The 21,089-nt window shown below is 36.1% G+C and overlaps 6 protein-coding genes across 8 annotated transcripts; 4 read left to right on the top strand and 2 right to left on the bottom strand.

Moving 5' to 3' along the window:
- Positions 1 to 1,198: 1,198 nt before the first annotated feature.
- On the top strand, positions 1,199 to 4,514 carry LOC132599052 (protein CYPRO4). Its single transcript, XM_060312275.1, has 2 exons — positions 1,199 to 3,015; positions 3,999 to 4,514. The coding sequence occupies exons 1-2, from the start codon at positions 1,399 to 1,401 to the stop codon at positions 4,296 to 4,298; spliced, it is 1,917 nt and encodes a 638-aa protein (XP_060168258.1). The 5' UTR covers positions 1,199 to 1,398; the 3' UTR covers positions 4,299 to 4,514.
- A 599-nt stretch (positions 4,515 to 5,113) lies between these two features.
- LOC132599051 (uncharacterized) lies at positions 5,114 to 8,602 on the bottom strand. Its single transcript, XM_060312274.1, has 7 exons — positions 8,449 to 8,602; positions 8,262 to 8,335; positions 6,045 to 6,111; positions 5,836 to 5,958; positions 5,666 to 5,749; positions 5,490 to 5,576; positions 5,114 to 5,387 (listed from the first exon to the last, which is right to left on the bottom strand). Exons 2-7 carry the CDS (start codon positions 8,327 to 8,329, stop codon positions 5,301 to 5,303), a joined length of 516 nt encoding a protein of 171 aa, XP_060168257.1. The 5' UTR covers positions 8,330 to 8,335; positions 8,449 to 8,602; the 3' UTR covers positions 5,114 to 5,300.
- Positions 8,603 to 9,213: 611 nt separating this feature from the next.
- LOC132600233 (probable LRR receptor-like serine/threonine-protein kinase At1g67720) lies at positions 9,214 to 13,640 on the top strand. Its single transcript, XM_060313316.1, has 9 exons — positions 9,214 to 9,676; positions 10,254 to 10,788; positions 11,577 to 12,040; positions 12,281 to 12,416; positions 12,527 to 12,598; positions 12,682 to 12,750; positions 12,980 to 13,051; positions 13,149 to 13,220; positions 13,309 to 13,640. Exons 1-9 carry the CDS (start codon positions 9,595 to 9,597, stop codon positions 13,337 to 13,339), a joined length of 1,533 nt encoding a protein of 510 aa, XP_060169299.1. The 5' UTR covers positions 9,214 to 9,594; the 3' UTR covers positions 13,340 to 13,640.
- Positions 13,641 to 14,156: 516 nt separating this feature from the next.
- Positions 14,157 to 15,293, bottom strand: LOC132644682 (GDSL esterase/lipase At1g28600-like). Its single transcript, XM_060361290.1, has one exon. It carries the CDS (start codon positions 15,291 to 15,293, stop codon positions 14,157 to 14,159), a length of 1,137 nt encoding a protein of 378 aa, XP_060217273.1.
- Positions 15,294 to 16,561: 1,268 nt separating this feature from the next.
- LOC132599048 (protein disulfide-isomerase SCO2) lies at positions 16,562 to 20,139 on the top strand. Of its 3 annotated transcripts, none has more exons than XR_009566754.1 (4): positions 16,562 to 17,117; positions 17,996 to 18,122; positions 18,458 to 18,660; positions 19,714 to 20,139. XR_009566754.1 is itself a non-coding variant. In XM_060312272.1 (3 exons), exons 1-3 carry the CDS (start codon positions 16,716 to 16,718, stop codon positions 19,782 to 19,784), a joined length of 600 nt encoding a protein of 199 aa, XP_060168255.1. In that variant the 5' UTR covers positions 16,562 to 16,715; the 3' UTR covers positions 19,785 to 20,139. The 3 variants fall into 3 exon arrangements, 1 of the variants encoding a protein (XP_060168255.1); XR_009566755.1 differs by lacking the exon at positions 19,714 to 20,139 and adding an exon at positions 18,763 to 18,874; XM_060312272.1 differs by lacking the exon at positions 18,458 to 18,660.
- Positions 20,126 to 21,014, top strand: LOC132599049 (calmodulin-like protein 30). The gene has a single exon (XM_060312273.1). It carries the CDS (start codon positions 20,278 to 20,280, stop codon positions 20,833 to 20,835), a length of 558 nt encoding a protein of 185 aa, XP_060168256.1. The 5' UTR covers positions 20,126 to 20,277; the 3' UTR covers positions 20,836 to 21,014.
- The last annotated feature ends 75 nt before the right edge of the window (positions 21,015 to 21,089 follow it).

The following is a 21,089-nucleotide window of genomic DNA, read 5'->3' as shown; positions in this document are numbered from 1 at the left end:
AATATTTTTCGGAAAAAATGTGTCATTTTTAATAAATGAACATCATCATTCATAATACCATCTCGGTATATTTATATATCATGATGGTATCATGGAGGACTAAGAGAAGAACTGAAGCATCTTCCATGATATCATTTTAGTATATTTATATATCATGTTGGTATCATAACCGGGGACAACTAGAAATATTTTTAATTTTTTCTGATAGCATGAAAATAATGGAAGTATGGACGGATAATTTTTTTATTTGAGGGGACATCCGTGATCTGTCCCCAAAATTAAAGACCAACGATTTGAGATTCAAAAATTAAAGGGAATACATCACTAATTTCCCCTAAAATATAAAATATTTACCCGCCCATACCCCCTCCCAAACTATTTTCGCTTCTACCCCCACCGACTGAAAGTATTTACCCGGCATATCCTCGGTCAAACCCCTTTCTCTCCGTGATACCATCGCAGTATATTTATATATCATGATGGTATCATGGAGGACTAAGAGAAGGACTGAAACAATTCTCCATGATTCCATCTCAGTATATTTATATACTTTGATAGTATCATGATCTTGACGAGTGTCTCATTGAAGGACTGAAGCAGTCCTTCATGATTCCATCACGGTATATGTATATAAGACGATGATATCATAGAATTTTTCTTCGAAAAAAATGTGTCATTTTTAATAAATGAACATCATCATTCATAATACCATTTCGGTATATTTATATATCATGATGGTATCATGGAGGACTAAGAGAAGGACTGAAGCATCTTTCATGATATCATCTCAGTATATTTGTATAACATATTGGTATCATAACCGGGGACAACTCGAAATATTTTTAATTTTTTCTGATAGCATGAAAATAATAGAGGTATGAACGGATAATTTCTTTTTATTTGAGGGGGCATCCGTGATCTATCCCCAAAATTAAAGACCAGTCCATAAACGAAATCCGCGCAAAAAAAAAAAGTCCCCGCAAAACTAGTACAATTAGAGGCCCAAGGGCTTATAACTAACCATATGAGCCCAATCATAATCTTGCCAGGTGACCCTCATAATTGCAAAAGCCCAGAGTTTTTACCGCGCAAGGACGAAACGAGTGCCGCCATTTACTTCATCACTAAGGTACGTGTCACCGTCAGATACACGCCATCTCCCCAATTATATAGATATATGTATATCCATTTTCACTTTTCAAAAACTTCCAAATTAAAGCTATCAAATCCCTTTTTGTCTTTCTAAAAGCTAATCAAATTCCCTCTTTCCTATTTTATCTATTCCACTTTTTCCTCATTTCGAAATTCGAATTGTGATTCTTGTCTTCTCACCTTAACAACGCATAATCTCCTTTTCCGGCGATTAACTGCTAATCATTTGATCAGAATTTCTTAATCATGGGAGCTTCTCACAGTCGTGAAGGTCTAGAACTTTCCGATTATGAATCTGATTACGATGATGATGATGACGTGGAAACTGAAGAACAATACGAAGACGCCACCGAAAATCATCAAACTCCACAGGTGAGTAACAAAACCCTGGACGACTTAGATTCCAAATTAAAAGCCCTAAAACTTAAGTACGCTTCCTCGGAATCACCGAAAAACCTTAAAAATGCCGTTAAATTGTACTTACATGTCGGCGGTAACACCCCTAAAGCTAAATGGATAATATCGCTAAAGTTAACTCATTATGAGTTTGTTAAAACAATGAAAATTGAAGGTGATAGTGATGATGATGATTGTGAAGATGAGGGATTTTGGGTTTTAAAAGTGGGGAATAAGATTAGGGTTAGGGTTTCAACTGATATGCAATTGAAAATGTTTGGTGATCAAAGGAGAGTTGATTTTGTGGATAATGGAGTTTGGGCTTTGAAGTTTTTTGTGGATGATGAGTATAGGAACTTCATTACTAAGTTTCAGGATTGTTTGTTTGAGAATGTGTATGGAATTGAGGCTACCGAGGCGAATAAAGTGAAGATTTATGGAAAGGATTTTATTGGGTGGTTAAAACCCGAGGAATCGGATGATGCAATGTGGGAAGATGCGGATTCGGGTGTTTGGACAAGTAGCGGAAAGAGTCCCGTGAGGGATAACCGGGATAGTCAAGATTTGCTTGAGGAATTTGAGGAAGCTGCGACTGGTGGAGGTATACAGAGTTTGGCGTTAGGGGCGTTGGATAATAGTTTTCTTGTGAATGATTCGGGTGTTCAAGTTGTGAAAAATTTCAGCCATGGAATTCACGGGAAAGGTGTTTATGTGAAATTTGATGAGAAGGATAAGTGGGGAGGAGGAGGAGAAGGGTCGACGCCTAAAAAGGCTCTTTTGATGCGTGGTGAAACTAATATGATGCTAATGAGTCCTTTTAAGGAAGGGAAGCCCCGTTCAACTGGACTTCACCAATTGGATATTGAGACTGGGAAGATTGTTACGGAATGGAAGTTTGAGAAGGACGGGACTGATATTACCATGAAGGATATAACAAATGATAACAAAGGGTCACAGTTGGATCCTTCTGAGTCAACATTTTTGGGGTTGGATGATAACCGGCTGTGTCAGTGGGATATGCGTGATAAGAAGGGAATTGTTCAGACATTAGCAAATTCGAGTTCTCCTGTGTTGAATTGGACTCAGGGGCATCAGTTTTCAAGAGGAACAAATTTTCAATGCTTTGCCACGACTGGTGATGGCTCCATTGTAGTTGGATCACTTGATGGGAAGATTCGCTTGTACTCTAAGACCTCGATGAGGCAAGCAAAGACTGCATTCCCTGGCCTTGGCTCTCCAATTACACATGTTGATGTTACTTACGATGGCAAATGGATACTGGGTACGACTGATACATACTTGATCTTGATATGCACTTTGTTTACTGATAAGGATGGGAAGACCAAAACTGGTTTTACTGGTCGAATGGGAAATAAAATCCCAGCCCCAAGATTATTAAAGCTGACTCCTGTTGATGCGCATATGGCTGGGGCAAATAACAAGTTCCATGGTGGCCATTTCTCATGGGTAAGAATCCCTAATTTCTTTTGCTGCTTAACATGTAAATGTTGGTTAGGTAATTGCAACTTTCATGTTGCTTGTTTGTTGAAGAGGCTATACATCAGTATTCATGTTAATAGCTCCATGAAAATTGTCTTTTTTATTGTGAGTTCATATAAGTAGGTTGTTGCTCCTTCCGTGTAGCTCTTATGCAACTTTAGTAAATGCAATCACCTCGGACTGTAATGATTTGGCCTAGCTAATTGACCTTGGATATCAATACTCACTTTTTATCTTGTTTGATGAAGAGGCTATCCTTAATTTTTTTGTTTCATAGTTTTGTGGAGAGTGTCCCATATGTTATAAGTTGAAATCTTTACTATAGATTCTTTTGTTGCCTCTTTTTGCCATAAAGTTATCGTCTTATGGAAGTTTAGCATATGTGATGTTCTCATCTGCTGTTTGCCATAGCCTGGTTACTGTACTCATGATAGTTTCTCGTTTTTCTTGTATGCTATATATTAGCTTCTTTAAAATATGATTTCCTAATCTACTTTTTTCACCTCAACTTACACTATGCTGCGATTTAAGTCACGATACTTTTAATCATCAGCCTTGATTTCTTCTTTATAGCGACAGTAATCCGTTTTTTCTTTATATTTTTTTGACCAAATTATCTGTTCTGAATGAACCAGTAGTTCAAAAGTTCCCTGCAAAAAAAAAGTTTTTCTCTCTCAGGATGATTAACAAATGCGAAATATTACCTCTTCTTCAGTTGCCTGCCATATTTTGTTACCTGTGCTGCACCAGATCCTCCGAGTATCTGGTTAATGTTTGTTACATGAGAAATTTGTTTGTCCTAGCAGGTTTTAGTGTTTTACCCTTTTTATATGTTTTTTTCCTTCTCTGATTTAGGACAGCACTGTAGTAACTGTGCATGCTTGTGTTTCGCTCCTCTTTAAGCTGAAAGAATGTGAATAACCTGACCTGCCTTGCATTTCATTTGCCAGGTTACTGAAAGTGGAAAACAAGAACGTCACTTGGTTGCAGCAGTAGGCAAATTCAGCGTGATATGGAACTTCCAACAGGTGAAGGACAGTGCTCATAATTGCTATCAGAATCAGCAAGGCCTAAAGAGTTGTTATTGTTACAAAATTGTGCCGAAGGATGAGTCCATTATTGAGAGTCGTTTCATGCATGACAAATATGCGGTCAGCGACTCACCAGAGGCTCCCCTGGTTGTAGCAACTCCGATGAAAGTTACTTCTATCAGCATGTCGGGCAAGAAGCGTGGACATGGAACTAGTTGACTGGTGGTTCATCAATGTGTGCAAGAAGATTTTTCTATTGTGTGTATATGAGTCCTAGTTCTTTTTCTTTTTCCGTTTCCAATCCATAAATTGTTTGAGAAAGGCTCTTTGCTTTTTAAACCGTTTACTGTAAGTATTGAGTGGAATTCTTTATGACGTGCACGATTTTATGTCAAAGAATGTTTGAAATGAAGAAGTGAGTGGTTATCGATTCAAGCCCTATGATTTTCTTTTGACATTGATTCCGCAGTTGTCCCTCTCTTGTGCATGAATTGTATGGTCGCGAAGGATCTTTGCATTCTTTTACTTGTCTGTGGCTCTTATTTGTTGGAAACCAGGTGAGTAGCTATGCACGGTTAATACCAAATACAGGATGAATACGTCTCAATTAAGGAAGAAATTCCGCTTGTAAGTTTTAGAATTGAATTCGTTACTCCCTCCGGATCAAAAAGAATGTCTACTTAGCCATTTGCATACCGCATAAGAAAATACTAACTCCCAAATAAAAATAGGTAATTTGACTAAATTATCCTAATTAAATATGCATTGAAATTTAATCACATAACACGTAATAGGGGTAAATTTGAAAAAATAAGGTTACATTCGTTTTTGATTTGGTAAGTGGGCAATTTTTTGATACAAGAAGAAAAAGCTAAGTGAACACTCTTTTTAATTCGGAAGGAGTAGTGTCTATCACAAATTGTCAAAAGATTGGAGGCCTTTATCTTGGTCACTGAGTTAAAACTAGTCAACCTTTCATGTTTTACTTTTGAAAGGCCAGATTAGCCATTGCTCTTACAGAATCTCTCAAGAGATTGAACACAAGCAAACTAAGGTAAAAACAATAGCAACGGCATCACGGTCTCATAGTGTCTATGGAACGGTCAGAGTAGCAAAAGAGTATCTTCGCACAAGGTTTGGAAAGTTATTTTCGAGTTAATGACATAATTAGTTTACATATAGAGAAGATGCAATAATAATAGTGGCGTAGGCTTGTCATGCTCATAAAGCATCTCTGGCAGCAATTCTGCAGACTATAGCATCTGCAAGTGATGATACTTCCAGCTCCAGATTAGATATCTTGTAATGCTGTCAGAAATTCAAATTATTAAAATTAATTATAAAGAAAGGAAGACTTTAGACCTTAAACCACAAACCACTTTGAAAGACAAATATTCACCCAGCACCCACCTTTTGAATCTGGGCCTGGTTTTTTCCTTGTTCCAATTCCTTCAAGTCAATTTCACTGCCCTTTATGAGTTTTCCTATGGCCACCATCTAGTTACAGAGTAAGAACACGTCATAAATGTCAGGAAAAAGAAAACCAAAAAAAAATCAGCTCTGGTAACATAACATTGCCGGCTCACCTCATCAGCCGATGCACCAAAGCGTGCTGCCAGGATGTAGCTTGTGTTGTCGGCGATGCCACATCTTTTCAAAGACTCTGAAATCTACTATGATAAAAGTCAAGTAAAAGTGAATTGACCACAAAAGGATAAATCCATTGTACTTCACGTTAAGACTTAAAGCTTCTTACATGCTTAGATCCTGAGTAGTTGTAAACAAGCTCAGAATGGAGGGTCCGTGTAGTCAGTGAATCCCGTGATTTAGCTACAAGTGTTTTATGTGCAGCTGCCAAAACAGGAAATACATCTGGGATCTGTTGAAATACGCCCAAACAGGAATCAGCTGAAATGCACAAAGCACAACTAGTGAGCTTCGAATGAGTGAAGAGAGAGTGCTTACAAGTGATGCATTCAGAAATGCTACTTCGGGCTCCAGTGTTGCAGACTGCATTAAGTCCAGTAGTTCTCTGCAAAAGATAAATCTCTTATGTTTGTTTAAACCTTATCTAGTAATGTACTTTTGGGTGAAGCATAACTTGTTTCTCTGATACTAATAGTTCACTTTTGCTGAAGTAGTCATTCACTTTAGTTAGAACTTAATGAGCATCTTCCCATTATGGCAAGTAAACTTGTTTCATATTGGCACCCAAAACATGCATCATTGGAAACCTAAGAATGCACTATACAAGTAGTTTCCAAAGTTTTTTCAATAAAAAGCAACAATACGACAATCTTCCTCAAGCTGCACCACTTATTAATCAATGAGCTAAGGCCTCTTCTTAAATCAGAGAGAATGAAAAGAGACAAATTTTCAGATGCCTAATGCTGAGTAAAGTATACATTTAGGTAAAACATGAAATTGATGCGGTGTTGCTCCTAGTGCACTTCTTTTTATTATTATTTTTTTTTCGGGGGGGGGGGGGGGGGGGGGTGGGGGTGGGGGGAATGAGTTTTTTAATGAGTTTTACTTACTTACTGCACATGAAGATATCAGAAGAAAGCCCAAAAGCGCAATTATGTAGTCTAGTAATTCCTGAAAATATGTCATGTGATAACGTGGATACAACTGAACCTTGTGATAGAGTCGAAGTCCTGGATCAATTTTTATCCTATATTCTGTATACTGTTGGGCTTTTGCAAACTACTGAAGAATAGCCATAAATATGATAGTTGTCGGTGCTACCTTGTAATAAGAAATTCTATGTTAATTGCTAATTTTGGTAAATCCAGTCAAGTCTTTTTTTTTATAAGGATAAATCCAGTCAAGTGCTTAGACTAGATTCAACCAAGTTATTACAACTTTTGTACCAAAAGATAGAAAGGTTCTCTCCATATTAGTCTGTGCCACAGAATTAAAGCAGAGCTATCACTGCATGATATTTTTTCTAAGGACTAAATATGATAATGCAGTCTGTAAAATTCTTGCTAACAACTTAGGCTATGATAGCATTTTCTTCTGTCAAGTGCGCCATAGTCTTAAAAGCAAGCATTTAAAGGCTAGTAAAGAGTACGAACATACATTAAGCATGAACACACAGTTATTTACTTATCTGTAAGTCTAGCCAAAGAAATGCAGAGGGGAAACAGTATAAATGTGCACTTGTGTTGTACACTTCACAGTTCACATAGAGTTCTGTACACTACCACAAGCTTAGGTTTTGCACCCCCAACGCTTATCTCCAGGAAAGAGGAAATTAATTATCTGGAAGTAACTCTCTCCATATATAATGTAGGTTACAGTGTCATTCTGCCATTAGTTCCAATATAAGGAATAGAGAATCCAAATCTACAAGTTATAGACAGCAAGACCATCCGTTGAACTAATACAGTTCTGGTCTCCCATGCATAATTGTACAAACTTAGATAATGCCTTGCCCTAAACTCCTCATGGATAGAAAAGAAAACAGTTAGAAAAACCTAAAACTTGTTATGCCCCATGACAGCTCCTTTGCTAGACCAATCAGAAAAAGATAAAACTAACTGGAAAGTAGTTGGATTATTTATCTGTGACATATTCATATCCAGCATAGTGATCGAGCCATTTCTAAGTCCACAAATGGAAAGAAAGATGTTCACTTTTGAGCAGTGTCGAAAAACATATCAGCAACACCACAAGTCATTAAACCAACGTAGCAGATGGGAGCTGATTTATAGCCTTATACCAGCTTTCACATGCATCTCTTACTTCTACATAAACCATAGACTTATATCCATCTACACGTCTTGGAAAAGTTCAGAAATAAAAGCAGAATTTTTTCTTAAAGGCAATTTTGCATTTTAAGAACGTGTTGCCTCTATATAATCCTTAAACCAGCATAATCTAACCACCCCCAAAATTCAAAACAGGGGCTAAACACATGTCCATAACAAATAGGAATTCCAGGCATTGCTAGATATCCGATTAACTGAAGCATTTAACATCTGGTGAAACCTCAAACTTACATCCAATTCAATAGGGGGAAAAAGCAAATAACACCGGCCAATTGTTTTAAAAATATAGGCGCTTTAGTAATCATTTACAGCATAATTACCTACAATTACTCAAAAGACAGGCATAAAAGAGAATGTATTCCATAATTGACATGTTATAAGGATACCCAGAGAGAAAAGAACGTACTTGGAATTAGTAACATCATTGAAAAGGGCAAGACAAAGGGTGGTTCCACCGACTTCGAACGCCTTCATTGCTAACTGAAATCATGAAATTCCAAATAAATGAAGCAAACAGCAAAACTCGAGGGGCCAAGAATTACAAGTCAGAAACTCGAGGGGGCATAAAGGAATAGAAAAAAAAAAAAAAAAACCTTTTTCGCACTGAGCTTAGCTCAAAAGAATCGGAGAAGAAAACCAAGACACGTCGACGGGGATAGTAGCGGCGCTGTGTCTGCACAGAGAGAATACTATTTTTTTCTAAACTTCTATTAAGGTGGATTCTAGTTGAGTAAATTAGACAATTAGAAAAAAAAAAAAAAAAAGTTAAGTAAATTAGACAATGGCCCCAAAGGTATTGTATAATGTCTTTTTTCATCCCTGATGTTTCCTTTTGTTTTCTTTCTGTTCCTTTATATTCGTTCATGTTTAATTTTTTACCTGAATTTTAACCTGTGTAACCGTGTTTGTAAAAACATCCACAAGGTTCTTTTTCACAATTCTTTTTTACTTCCCTTATCCTACCTTTTAAGTTTTACGGAATAAATAATTTTTCTGAAAATAAATCTCTATCTATTACTCAAGGTTCTATAATATGTATTTACAAGTTATAAAAGGTGGAAATAGCTTTTACTTATCATTTTTTCAATCTTATCTTTAATTAATAAAAATATAATACTTCCTCCGTCCAACTTATGTGATTGTATTTGACTAAGCATGGATTTTTTTTTTTAAAAGGAAAAATTGAAACTTATGGCCTAAAATAAGTCAATAGATAGTTGTGTGATTATAAATTATTTCATCAAGAATAAAAAGAGTATTTTAAAACTAAATTGTTACTTACAAAACATAGAAAAATATCATTCTTTTTTGGATTGATTCTAAAGGAAAAATTATCAAATAAATTGGGATGAAGGGAGTAATTGTTATGGAATTTCAAATTTCACAAGTAAAACTCCATAATAATGTCCAGAAATTTTACTTTTGAGAATTTAAAAGTCCACGACAATGATTATTTTCAATTACAATAATTGATAAGTAGCTATGTTAAAATTCTCAAAATAACCCTCACCTAGTACTTAATTAAAATTTGTAGTTCTATGTTCTTTTTTTTTTTTTTCTTTCACAATTCTTTAAACATATAAAAGAATGCAACGTAAGGTGATCCAGTCAATCTCCGAAGAAAGGAGTAATCTCCATCTCTTAATGGCCAAAAGTCTTTAATTTCTTTCTTTCTTCCTCCCCTTTACCAGGAGCAAGCAGGCCCTTCCATATTCTGCCAATTATTATTATTTTCAAAAATGTCCACTTGCATTTTCCTCCTTTGGCTTGTTAGCATTCCTCTAACAATTCATGCCACCATCAATGTTGATCAACCCCATGGTAATTAACGTTCATTTCAATTTCAATATCAATTCTAGAATATACATTAACATTTGTCTTAATATTGCTTGCGTTTTGTGAATGACTGAACCTATTGCTTTCTGCTCGAATTATATATACATAAAAAGGGGCAGCCCGGTGCACTAAGCTCCCGCTATGTGCGGGGTCCGGGGAAGGGCCGGACCACAAGGGTCTATTGTACGCAGTCTTACCTTGCATTTCTGCAAGAGGCTGTTTCCACGGCTCGAACCCGTGATCTCCTGGTCACATGCCAGTAACTTTACCAGTTACGCCGAGGCTCCCCTCTCAAATTATATATACATACATAAAAAAAAAATGTATACATATAAAGCGATCATACTCATATGAATCCAGGGGCGGAGGCAGAGGGGTGCAAGGGGTCCAACGGAACCCTCTTGGTTGAAAAATTATACTATGTAAATGGGGTAAAATAATAATAATTATTATTTTTTTTTTATTTTGCATATATATAAGTTGTTGTATCCCATTGGTGTAAGAAATTTATTTATTGAATTCCTGGCTCTGCCACTGTATGAATCCATTAATGTTCTTGCAGGTTTCCTCTTAAATTGCGGTGGAAGTGAAAAAATCAAACAAGATTCGCTTACATATGCACCAGATGATAACTATATAAAAACAGGAAATAAGTCAGAGATAAAGCAAGAAGGGCTAGTGCCATTATTATCCTCTGTTCGTTATTTCCCAGATGATGTAGAAAAGAAATTTTGCTATCATTTGCCAGTGAACAGAGGGAGGAAAATGCTGATAAAAACCATATATTATTATGGAGGTTTTGATGGAGGCAAAGAGCCACCAATATTTGATCAAATAATTGATGGTACAAAGTGGAATATTAATACATCGGCGGATTATGCAGAAGGCCTTAGCTCCTATTATGAGGTTATTATGGTTGCTCATAATAAGGTTTTGAGTATTTGTTTTGCTAAAAATGAGCATACAACTTCAGACCCTTTTATCTCAGCTATAGAAGTGTTGTATCTTGATGATTCCCTTTATAATTCTACTGACTTTGGGAAATATGCATTGGTCACTCTTGCTCGTCATAGCTTTGGATCTCATGATACCATAATGTATGTATGCCTTTTTTACCTCTTCTATCTTATTCCTTTGAGTTTTGTCTGTTAGAATTTTCCTTTTTTTATACGGGCGGTGGTTCAGGCCAGTTTGAGGACACCTCGATTATTCTACCGTATATCTATTATCTCCTAGCAGCACAAATATTGGGAGTTATGCACATCAAAACTTAGGTAGATGGGGAAAAAGTTACCTAGCGTTTTTTGTCTCTGCTAGCATTTGAGATTGTATTTGGCATGACAGTAGTCATTTTCTCATGAAAATTGTTTTCTGTGGAAGATGTATTCAGGTATTCCGTAGATGAAAATATTTTTCAAAAAACATATATATTGAAGAACTAATGTACTAATATATATATGCAAACCGGTGAGTGTTTTAATGAAAATTTTGAGTACTATATATTAATAATTATGGTCAAGCGTTAGTTGCAACGAGTAATATGAAGTTGTAAAAGTTAAGATAGTTGTAAGGCAGATGACTTCCCTCACTTCCCATAAGTGAAGAAAGTCATCTTTCCCCTTTGTGAGTATGAAATTCCAGAAATAACTTCATATTTGAAAACATTTTTGTTGAAAATGACTACTGTCATTACCAAACACACCCATACTCTCTTTTGTTTTCACCTACTTCACTGACCGTTAGGCGGCACCTTGATGCCCTCTATTAAACTTTTTATGACCCATAAAATAAATCCATTTAATGTTGAAATTTTCGTTACATGCTTCTTTAAATGTGTTTTGTTACATGCATATTAACTGACATTTGATAGATGATGTTGAACTAGTTTTCCAGATGACAAATTCAATCGTCACTGGTATCCATTACTAGATGAAAATCCAGTTGTTACAAGCCATGCTCCTGTAACTCCTTCGACATTCTGGAATATGCCACCAGAGAAAGTGTTTGAAAACTCAGTGACAGCAAGCAGAGGGAAGACTCTTGTGGTAAATTGGCCACCATTTGCACTTCCAAAGACTTATTACTACCTTGCTTTGTACTTCCAAGAAAACAGAACCCCAAGTCCCTATAGCTGGAGAGTTTTTGATGTCTTAGTGAATGGAGCAAAATTCTTTAGCAACCTTAATGTCACAACCAGTGGTGTCACTGTTTATAGCACAACTTGGCCTCTTGAAGGGGAAACAAAAATTACATTGATTCCCGCGATTAATAGTCCTGTTGGTCCAGTGGTTGCCGCTGGTGAACTCTTCCAACTTTTGCCTCTTGCTGGATTAACTCTCACTAGAGATGGTAATTTTTTTTTTCTGCAATATTTTCTTTACTAGTTAATGACGGATCCAAAATGATGTGGATTCTGAGTTGATAGTGAGTACGAAATATAACTTATTACTTATCTATACTTGTTTCTTTGCACTTATATAATTGGCTTCTGCCGAATTCATGAACCTATTGTTGGATCCGCCACTGTTACTATATGTCTGCCAATTTTGTTAGTTTCTACAGTAACACATTTTTGTTGAACTTAAATAGTGGCGGTGATGGACGATTTAAGGAAAAGCTTTAACAAAAAACCTCAAGATTGGCATGGTGATCCATGTCTTCCGAAGGACAAGTCATGGACCGGAGTTACATGCTCTAATGGCACGAACACACGAATCATCTCCCTGTAAGTTTAAATTTTCTGATTTAATCCAGGAGTAATATTATTTGACTACTGAATCAATAATATACCACTTTGATGCAATTTTGTGCCCTTGGTTATGTTTTTTTATGAAGGAATTTAACCAATGCTGGAATTGCTGGATCATTGCCACCAAGCATATCTAAATTAACTGCACTCAATCATTTGTAAGCTATCCTTTATCATATTATATTTCTTGGTTTTGTTATCTATCAATGTAATATACTAATTGAAAATGGCTCAATTTAAGGTGGCTTGGAAGCAATGAACTTACAGGTCAAATACCTGATTTAAGCTCATTGATAAACTTAGAAACTCAGTAAGTTCCTATTTGTTGTTCTTCTTCCTACATTTTTTAACAACGGGAAAATCTCAGAGAGCCAACTGGCTCATGGTTCAGTAGATAATGGGTCTCTTCTCTACCATTCTCCACTTAATATTTGTCCGAAAAGGAAAAACAATAGATTTCTCTTCTTCCTACTTTACTCTATTTTTTATTCTAATTTGAATTTCTAACAAATATAACCATCTCCCCTGCAATGGAAAAGGCACTTGGAGAACAACCAGTTGCAAGGATCAATCCCTGAAACATTGGGACATCTACCTAAACTTCGAGAAGTGTATGCTCTTTTATTTTACTGATTTGTTTTTGATTTTGTACATTTGATAATTAATGTTCTGCTCTGTAAGTCCATAATTAATATTTCTGTTTTATAGGTTTCTCCAAAACAACCATCTCAAAGGGAGTATTCCACAAAGCCTAAGAAACAAGAATAGCATAAACCTAAAGTGAGTAATGTTGAATTAGAACATGTTTCTATTTTCCAACTTGGTACAAGTTATGATCTTATTGATGCTATATAATCTGTTGTTTTAGGATCTCTCCTGGAAATGAAGTATCAAGTTAGGGACCAGCCTAAAGAGAGGATTAAATGAAGAACTACTAGAACTTGTTACATACTTCAGGAGGAAGTGGACAGAATTATTCAGGACCACACATGAGAAACACAAGCTATCAGATGAAATGAAGGGATTCGGAAGAAGAGCTTTTAGTCTTGGTGTACTTCTTGTATAGCATAAACATAATCACATCTAATACTTGAAAAGAAAATAATTAGCAAAGTAAAGGTGTCTTTGTACATTTGTCATGACTAGTAATCATTTAATTAATAGAAGATAGATGTAACCATGTTTTTCTACTAGAATTTTTGCCTCTCTCTCTCTCTCTCTCTCTCTCTCTCTGATTCAAATGAAAGATATGTATAAAAGACTCCGTATAAAAGGGACTATGCCAAAGTTATAGAAAAAATGTAAACTATCATCACCTATTCTAACCACCTAAAAGTTGTCTGAACAGGGAAAACAATACTACTATATCAAGTTAATTGTATTAACCAGTTCAAACTGGGAAGAGCATGATCTTATTTTTGATAGTAAGCTTCTAACAAACAGTTAAACTCTTTGTTGTTAATCTCAGGCTTATGAATAAGGTTGAAAGATAAAAGCAAAGATAAGCAGATATCTAATAAACATATAAATCATGTCTAGAAAAATATTTGAACTGAATCAGGATACTTTTATTTGATACGAGTCAAAAGAATGGTAAAATTTTACAGAAGCTAAGAGGGGCATTCCACTGTATATACAAAGCAATGAGGTATTACCCTTTGAATCAAACAGATAAGCAAATAAAACCATTGACAAAACTGAATATAGAAAACTGGCTTAGACGAAAAGTAAATGCCTAACAATTGAAGACATGTTTCTAACTCCCCCATGAATCCTGGAATGATGCCTTGTTACTGCTGCTGCTGTTTCTTCTTCAAACTTGAATTCTGGGAATATGAATCCTTTTTTGCTGAAGAGTGTATCGATCAGGTTCTCCAAAGCCTCTGGAGTCAGACGAAATCCATCCCAATGTAAATACGAAGCCCTCTTAGAACACGTAGCAGCTCCTTTCTCACCGCACTTCTTCTTCGCATCAAAGTTGAATGGACCATCACCACTGCCACAACACGCCTTCATCAAAGTCTCTGTATTGAATCCCAGAAAGGCGTGATTTTTAAGAACAGCCATGAATGCTTTGTAGTAATCTGCGTATATGATGTGAACTTCAGGGTATTTCAAACGCAACTCCATAATTGCTTGTGAAAGGTGATCGTTGTGAAGCTTCGAGAACAGATTCAATCCCTTGTGACATCTGTTTTTGCCCATTGAATCGCCCTCGGGAAACAAAGTCCGAAAACCTGGAAAGCACCCCAAGGGTAGAATTCCAGAAACCATTATAGTTTTGGCTTCAGCTTCAATGATGAGTCTTTCCACTGAATTCTTAATGGTCTCCACCACTTCAGGCACAAGATGAGACGCCTCGGAAATAGATTTTCCATTTAAGAAGGCCTGTTTGTAGTCGTTAATTCCAGGTTGATCCATAAAGATGAGAGCTTTCCGAAGAACCTTGTTTTTGCCACAGTCATGAAAAGAGAAGCAGTCTTTATAGAAGAACTTCATGAAAGTGACAATCTGAGTTAGGTCATGAGAATGCGGAGGTGGTTTGATACCATTCTTTAGGAAGAAAAAAGGGCTCATGATGGTAGCTCCAGGGGTGGCAAAATTAAGACCGGACTCGAAGAATTCAGTGCCATGTTGGGTGTGGGGTTGTGGAGAAGGCAGATTGAGGGTTACAGCAATATGATCAGCAGCTGATGAAGATGAAGAGTCGCCGATATCTCCCAAATAATAAATGGCATTAAAGGGACCAAGTAGTTCATCTTCTTTCGCCAGAGAAAAAGAATAAACAACAAGAAGACAAGAGCAGAGTAATGCCAAGATCAACAAATGATGGGTACTGCAACGGGAAGCCATTGAAGATGAGACGAACGAAAAAACACGAACAAGATGGTAAAGAGCAAAATTGATTGGAGAATCAAAGAAAAAAGAGAGTGAGTAAGTTTTGTGATGCAAAATTCTGAGGAGCCGTGAAGGATATTTATAGGGGTGGTGATGCTTGGCGTTTAATCAAAACTAAATTGTTTCCCACGTTGGTTAGGAGAAACAAAAAACTCCGTAGTTGTTTACATTTAGGAAATACCAATTTTTTTTTACATAAGGCGGTGTTTACTTATTCTTTCTTTTATTGCAAGAAAAAAAATATAGATATTTGAACAGACAAGGAAATTCTGATCTTTCTTTAGTTTTCTTTTGGAAGCGGAGCTTCTGGCGTCTTTTTTTTTTTTTTTTTTTTTTTTTTTTTTGTAGAACAAGAATGAGTAGAAAAATAATTTCTACTTTGTTTTTTAGATTATCAGCCGCGTTTGACATATAGTGAATTTTATCAAAGAATTTTTTTTACCTAGATGAAACTTTAATTTGAAGCTGCAATTTAGTACAAATATCTTAGACCTGATGAAAGTCTGAGAAAACCTAATGGTCATCCTTTGGGCCTTGGATTTATATTTTTCTTTCTTATGATGAATAATTAATAGGATAGCAATATTTTTGCTGTAAAAAGTAAGGTCTAAATGAACGAGAATAATCATAAAGCTACAGAATTAACCATTGAACTGTTTCCACAACCATAAATACATATGTTTATTATCAGATAATTTAATTTTAGCAGTCAAAATTTAAAATAAGAATACATATTATTACCATAATTAAGTGATAAATATTTGTTCTTGTCTATGTTACAATTATTGGTTTGCATAAGTGCTATTGAACCTATCCCACTCATGAAATTATGATTTCAGAGTTTAATATTTGTCAAAAAATTTAGTAAATTAAATATATATATGTTGTGTTAAAAAACATGAGTTCGGTTCGGTTGAATCTGTGCAAATATATTGCATCATCCGCCTCCAAAGGTGGACCTAATGCATTAGAAATGGATTCATCCAAATTTTTGTAAAATTTGGCTCAAATCCACTATATTAATATAAAAATAAATATTCAAATTTACTAAATCAGATAAAATATAATAAAACCTCAAACTCAAATTCAATAAAATTGTACTCGTCGACCTGTGCATGTGGGATAAATTGTACCCTCCACAACTCCTGGATCGAAAGCCATGTTACACGTCGCAATATCGCACTGGCCTTCTCTAGTTTGACAAAAAAATATCCGCTGTCTTCTCTCCGTCCATACCTAACAATTCCTTAAATAAAAACGTCCACGTTTATCATTTTTCAATCAACTCACTGTTACTCCTTTATCTTTTCTCCGATAGATAAAAGCCATTAACCAAACATTGGACAACACACTTTGATAACACCTTATTTGTTCCGAATGTTGCCTACGATAATAAATCCTCGTTCAATCTTCACTCTTGCAAATACTTCAATTTCTCTTTTTCCATCTAATAAACCCACCACCTTCATTCGTTGCCAGGCCGCTGCTGACCCACCAGCCGGCGGCCCCTCGTGGTTCAACTTCGGGGCCGCCGCCAATGCCGCAGCAGCACCTGGGGTTGGCAGAATTAGCCAAAACTCCGATGAAATTGCTGATAAGAGAATTGGGAATGATAAGAAGACGAAAGTGAATGCTAAGGAAAGGCGTTGGTCACGTAATAGAGAGAGTTATTTGGGTGATGATAGAGAACCTCTTCCTCTTCCTATGACTTACCCTGATACTTCTCCTTGTTCCCCTGACGAAATCGACCGCCGCCTCCGCTGTGATCCTATTATTGAGGTTCTTTTTTTTTTGAGTTTTCTTTAGAATCTGTTTATGTGGAATGTTGAGGTATTTGTTGGTTTTTTGTAAAGCTGGCTCCAATTGAGAGTCTTGAGTCCTAATTCGAGATATGGTTGGTATTTTGGTAATACTTACATGGTCTATAGTGACCTAATGCACGAGGATAAGACTATAAGAATAATTTGAACTGTTTGATTTGCTAACAATCAACTCATTACTTAAGTTCAATAGTAGGTGCACCTCTTAGTATATCTACATACTTCTAGGATTTAAACTCTATAGGTTCAATCTTTTAAGATTCTTAGCATTGAACCCGTTATATTTTAAAGATATGGGTTCATGTCTATTATTTATTAAAATTTTAATCAGTTTTTACATATAAATTTATACTCAGCGCCGAAAGTTAAAGGTTTAATTAAACCCATAGATTGAGTGATACATCCGCCCCTGACAGCCCGAGTTCTAGATAGTGGGTTTTTTGTATTCTTCTCTTTTTCTCCAATTATTTCATGATTCCCCGGACCCCACCTAGTGGGATTATACTTGGTATGTTGTTGTTGTCCCATTATTTCATGATTTTTAAATGTGAACGTGAGAAAAAAAATGAACATTTCAGTGCTCTAGACAGAGCTCTTTCATGTATGGAATGGACAATTTGGAGCCTCTAACACTAGTATAATTTTGGAATAAATAGAAAAGTAAAAAGTGATAGAGCCTAGAGAGAGAGAGAGAGAGAGAGCCTTGTCAGGAAAAATGAAATTGAGCTTCTGGATATCGTATGAAGTTTTGTTCTATGTGTGTGCGCTTACATTGACGATTGTTAAAAATGAAAGTTAAAGTTATATCTCAATCTGATGTCCTTCTTATTACTTTAGGATTGCAAGGAAGTCGTCTATGAGTGGACTGGAAAATGTCGGAGTTGCCAAGGGTCAGGACTTGTTAGTTACTATAACAAAAGGGGGAAGGAGACCATCTGTAAATGCATACCTTGCGCTGGAATCGGTATAACAATCATACTTTTGTATTTCCTCTCTGAATATTATCTTGTATGAACGTTTGCATAACATAGTTATCTGTACTGGTTTGCTTGGAGCCCATAGAATGCACCTCATTTGTTCTGATCGAACATCTATTGTAGGATACTTTTAACAGTATCACCTTGATACTGTTTCCTTTAATAAAAATGACTTATCAAAAAAAAAGATTAAGCACTTCTCTCGTAGCATATTTGGTTATAGCACACTAAAGAAGTGCATAAAGTGGGATAATGCATGAGCTGGAAAAAATTAAAGTGAAATTTTGTGAATGTAATGTGGTTTTCCTTTCAATATTATCAGATGTTCCTGTTTCTGCTGGATCAAAAGATCAATATCACCATATGATGTTATGATTTTTCAAGCAGCAAATTTGATGAGCCTTTACAGTGACTTGGAATGTCAAATTTCATATATCATTTAGTTTCCTGAAGATGAATGAAAAGGAGGAGGATTGTATTTCTGTACTTTCTGGAGAATTACTTTGATTGTAATGTGATTTTAGGGTAAATATCTTTAGCGGTCTATATCAGACATTTTATGCTTCAAAAAATTGGTGTTTTTATTTTACCGTTATAAACATTTCTTTTCTTATTGATTGAATTTAGGAGAATGACCAAGTTGGATCTCGCGTTTATGTGAGCTGCTGTTGGTACAAAAATTAGGGAACTGGTCCGTCCCTTGGTAAATAAATTAATGAACTAGTATTTGGAAGGATTATATACATGGTTCTCAGAGTTGTTGAGTTTAAAGTTTAAATATAGGTTAGTTTATGGATTTCAGTGAGGACTTAGTCCCAGGATGTAGCATTTCTGTCTGTTATCTTCAGAAGTTTTTTTCTTAATGGATTTATCAAAAAAGAAAAAAAAAAGAAAAAAAAAAGATTTTCTCTTTAGCCTTGCATAAACTTCAAAAGAGAAATCAAAAGATGATTAAAATAATAGAACGATGTAGCAAGTAACTTCCATAGTTTGTTCAAGAGGGAACTGGAGATCCTCGTGATGAAGCAAATGTCCTCCATCTTTTGGTCGCATTTTGCATATTGTGCTTTTGTCCTATAATCTGTCCAATTAGCGTATTTCCTGTACTGGCTTAAATTTGTCCAGTTGCAGATGACCTCAAGGATAAAGCCTGTTTACTTCCATGTTTTCCAGATTCCGCGTTTTGTGCTTGTAGTTTCAGATACTCATGTTCATGCCTTGAAGGGAGAATAGATTCCTGAGGTCATTCTTTCCCCAGCTGTCCCTGGAATTAAAGTTGTCAACCACTATAATGGTATTTTAAGTTCTCGATCCTTCAGCATCTAATGTGATCCACCAAAGTAAATGAGAAGGTATACGTGATGCACACAGGGGTCTATACCTCTATCAAAAATTAGCCCCTAAAAGTGACTCTGTTTCTATTTTGAAAATCAGGATCATGAATGTTTATTATTTGATTATTTCGGAACTGATATGTGCATTATTTCTTTATGGGATCAATCTTCTTTTTAATTTGTGGCTGAGTAACAGATCCGTCCAGAATCTCAATCCCAGGTCTTAATACTTTTGACATTTCAGGTTATGTGCAGAAAATAACACTACGCACGGATATTGATGTGATGGTGGACTTGGATGACAAACCACCTTGACAAAAGAATACTCGTACCATTTTGTTTATACCAGTATACATTAGGAAGCTTTAAAGAGACACTTAACTTCACGGAATTGTTGTATTCTTTGAGGAGCAAAGTGCGGGCCCAATACTAAACCAATTTTCTTAAGTCAAATAAAGGACAGATTCTATACATCCGTAGCAGAACAAACTACCTTCGGAGAAAGAGATGAGGCGGTTGGAGCAACTGAGCAAGGATCTCGAATGTATTTGTAGCTTAGCTTTTTCACTTCAGCTCTTTCCTTCTTGGTTCTGAAAATGTTTTTATACGTTTGGTTGAGAATCTTGGTTGCTTTAACAAGTAGTTGAGGAATAAAAAATATTCCTCCTTATCTTCTTAACTTTAAGCATCAGAATATGTCTCCTTTGTTCATAGCCATTCTACTATTTAAGGTCCTCTGCTACAATGTTAGTCCGCAACTTCATTCCACTTTTAAGTAAATCTTTACCCAAACAGCAAGTGGAGAAAAATGTCAAAGCCGAGCTTTCTTGATTTCCAATACAACCTCTCAAAGAGAAGTTTCCTGCGTAAGCCAACTAGGATGTTTACTAGAGAGAGGCAGAACTCACGTTCGTTATCTGTTTACCAACCTAGTATTGATGAGCTAAAGAAAGTTTTTGATAGATTTGATTCAAACAAAGACGGCAAGATTTCACCAGACGAGTACAAGGCTATACTAAAAGCCATGGGGAAGAAGAGCCTCCTTACCAGGGAAGTTCAAAAGATTTTCGACGTTGCAGATGCTGATGGTGATGGATTTATTGATTTCAATGAGTTTGTGGAAGTGCAGAAGAAGGAAGGCGGAGTTAATACTAGGGATTTGCAGAGTGCTTTCCACACTTTTGACAGCGATCGCGATGGAAAGATCAGTGTGCAGGAAGTGTACGAGTTGCAGAAGGGGCTCGGACAACGATGCAGCCTTCAAGATTGCAGGAAGATGGTGAAGGCAGTGGATGCAAATGGAGATGGTGTGATTGATTTGGATGAATTCGTGACTATGATGACTCGCACTATGACACTTAGTTAGAAGCTTTAATCCCTAATTGAAAGGCCCCAACCGGGAATTCCAAGCTCATTAATAATCACTAGTTCACTATTTATATTTTACTTGTGTAAATGTAAGGTTTCTGCATGCCTTACTGCATGCTGGTGGCATTAGTTCTGACTAGTTAGATATTTTATAAGAAGGCTATAGTTTCAATATGATTTAAGGTGTCATCCAACAAGCTGACGTGAATCCAACTATGGTACATCTCATACGATTCACGCTCCTGAGGCCTA

The sequence above is a fragment of the Lycium barbarum genome, chromosome 6, assembly GCF_019175385.1.
Source record: "Lycium barbarum isolate Lr01 chromosome 6, ASM1917538v2, whole genome shotgun sequence".
NCBI lineage: Eukaryota > Viridiplantae > Streptophyta > Magnoliopsida > Solanales > Solanaceae > Lycium > Lycium barbarum.
Note: the sequence above shows the minus strand (reverse complement) of the source record. Positions and strands in the feature narration are given on the sequence as shown.

Excerpts from the sequence above, each read along its gene's own strand:
- LOC132599052 (XM_060312275.1), top strand. The coding sequence starts at position 1,399 with ATGGGAGCTTCTCACAGTCGTGAAGGTCTAGAACTTTCCGATTATGAA. Across the intron at positions 3,016-3,998 it reads ATGGTGGCCATTTCTCATGG|GTTACTGAAAGTGGAAAACA; the intron begins GTAAGAATCCCT and ends TTCATTTGCCAG.
- LOC132599051 (XM_060312274.1), bottom strand. The coding sequence starts at position 8,329 with ATGAAGGCGTTCGAAGTCGGTGGAACCACCCTTTGTCTTGCCCTTTTC. Across the intron at positions 5,959-6,044 it reads CATTTCTGAATGCATCACTT|ATCCCAGATGTATTTCCTGT; the intron begins GTAAGCACTCTC and ends GTATTTCAACAG. Across the intron at positions 5,388-5,489 it reads ACCAGGCCCAGATTCAAAAG|CATTACAAGATATCTAATCT; the intron begins GTGGGTGCTGGG and ends AATTTCTGACAG.
- LOC132600233 (XM_060313316.1), top strand. The coding sequence starts at position 9,595 with ATGTCCACTTGCATTTTCCTCCTTTGGCTTGTTAGCATTCCTCTAACA. Across the intron at positions 12,417-12,526 it reads AACACACGAATCATCTCCCT|GAATTTAACCAATGCTGGAA; the intron begins GTAAGTTTAAAT and ends TTTTTTATGAAG. Across the intron at positions 13,052-13,148 it reads CTACCTAAACTTCGAGAAGT|GTTTCTCCAAAACAACCATC; the intron begins GTATGCTCTTTT and ends TCTGTTTTATAG.
- LOC132644682 (XM_060361290.1), bottom strand. The coding sequence starts at position 15,293 with ATGGCTTCCCGTTGCAGTACCCATCATTTGTTGATCTTGGCATTACTC.
- LOC132599048 (XM_060312272.1), top strand. The coding sequence starts at position 16,716 with ATGTTGCCTACGATAATAAATCCTCGTTCAATCTTCACTCTTGCAAAT. Across the intron at positions 17,118-17,995 it reads GCTGTGATCCTATTATTGAG|GATTGCAAGGAAGTCGTCTA; the intron begins GTTCTTTTTTTT and ends TTATTACTTTAG. Across the intron at positions 18,123-19,713 it reads CATACCTTGCGCTGGAATCG|GTTATGTGCAGAAAATAACA; the intron begins GTATAACAATCA and ends TTGACATTTCAG.
- LOC132599049 (XM_060312273.1), top strand. The coding sequence starts at position 20,278 with ATGTCAAAGCCGAGCTTTCTTGATTTCCAATACAACCTCTCAAAGAGA.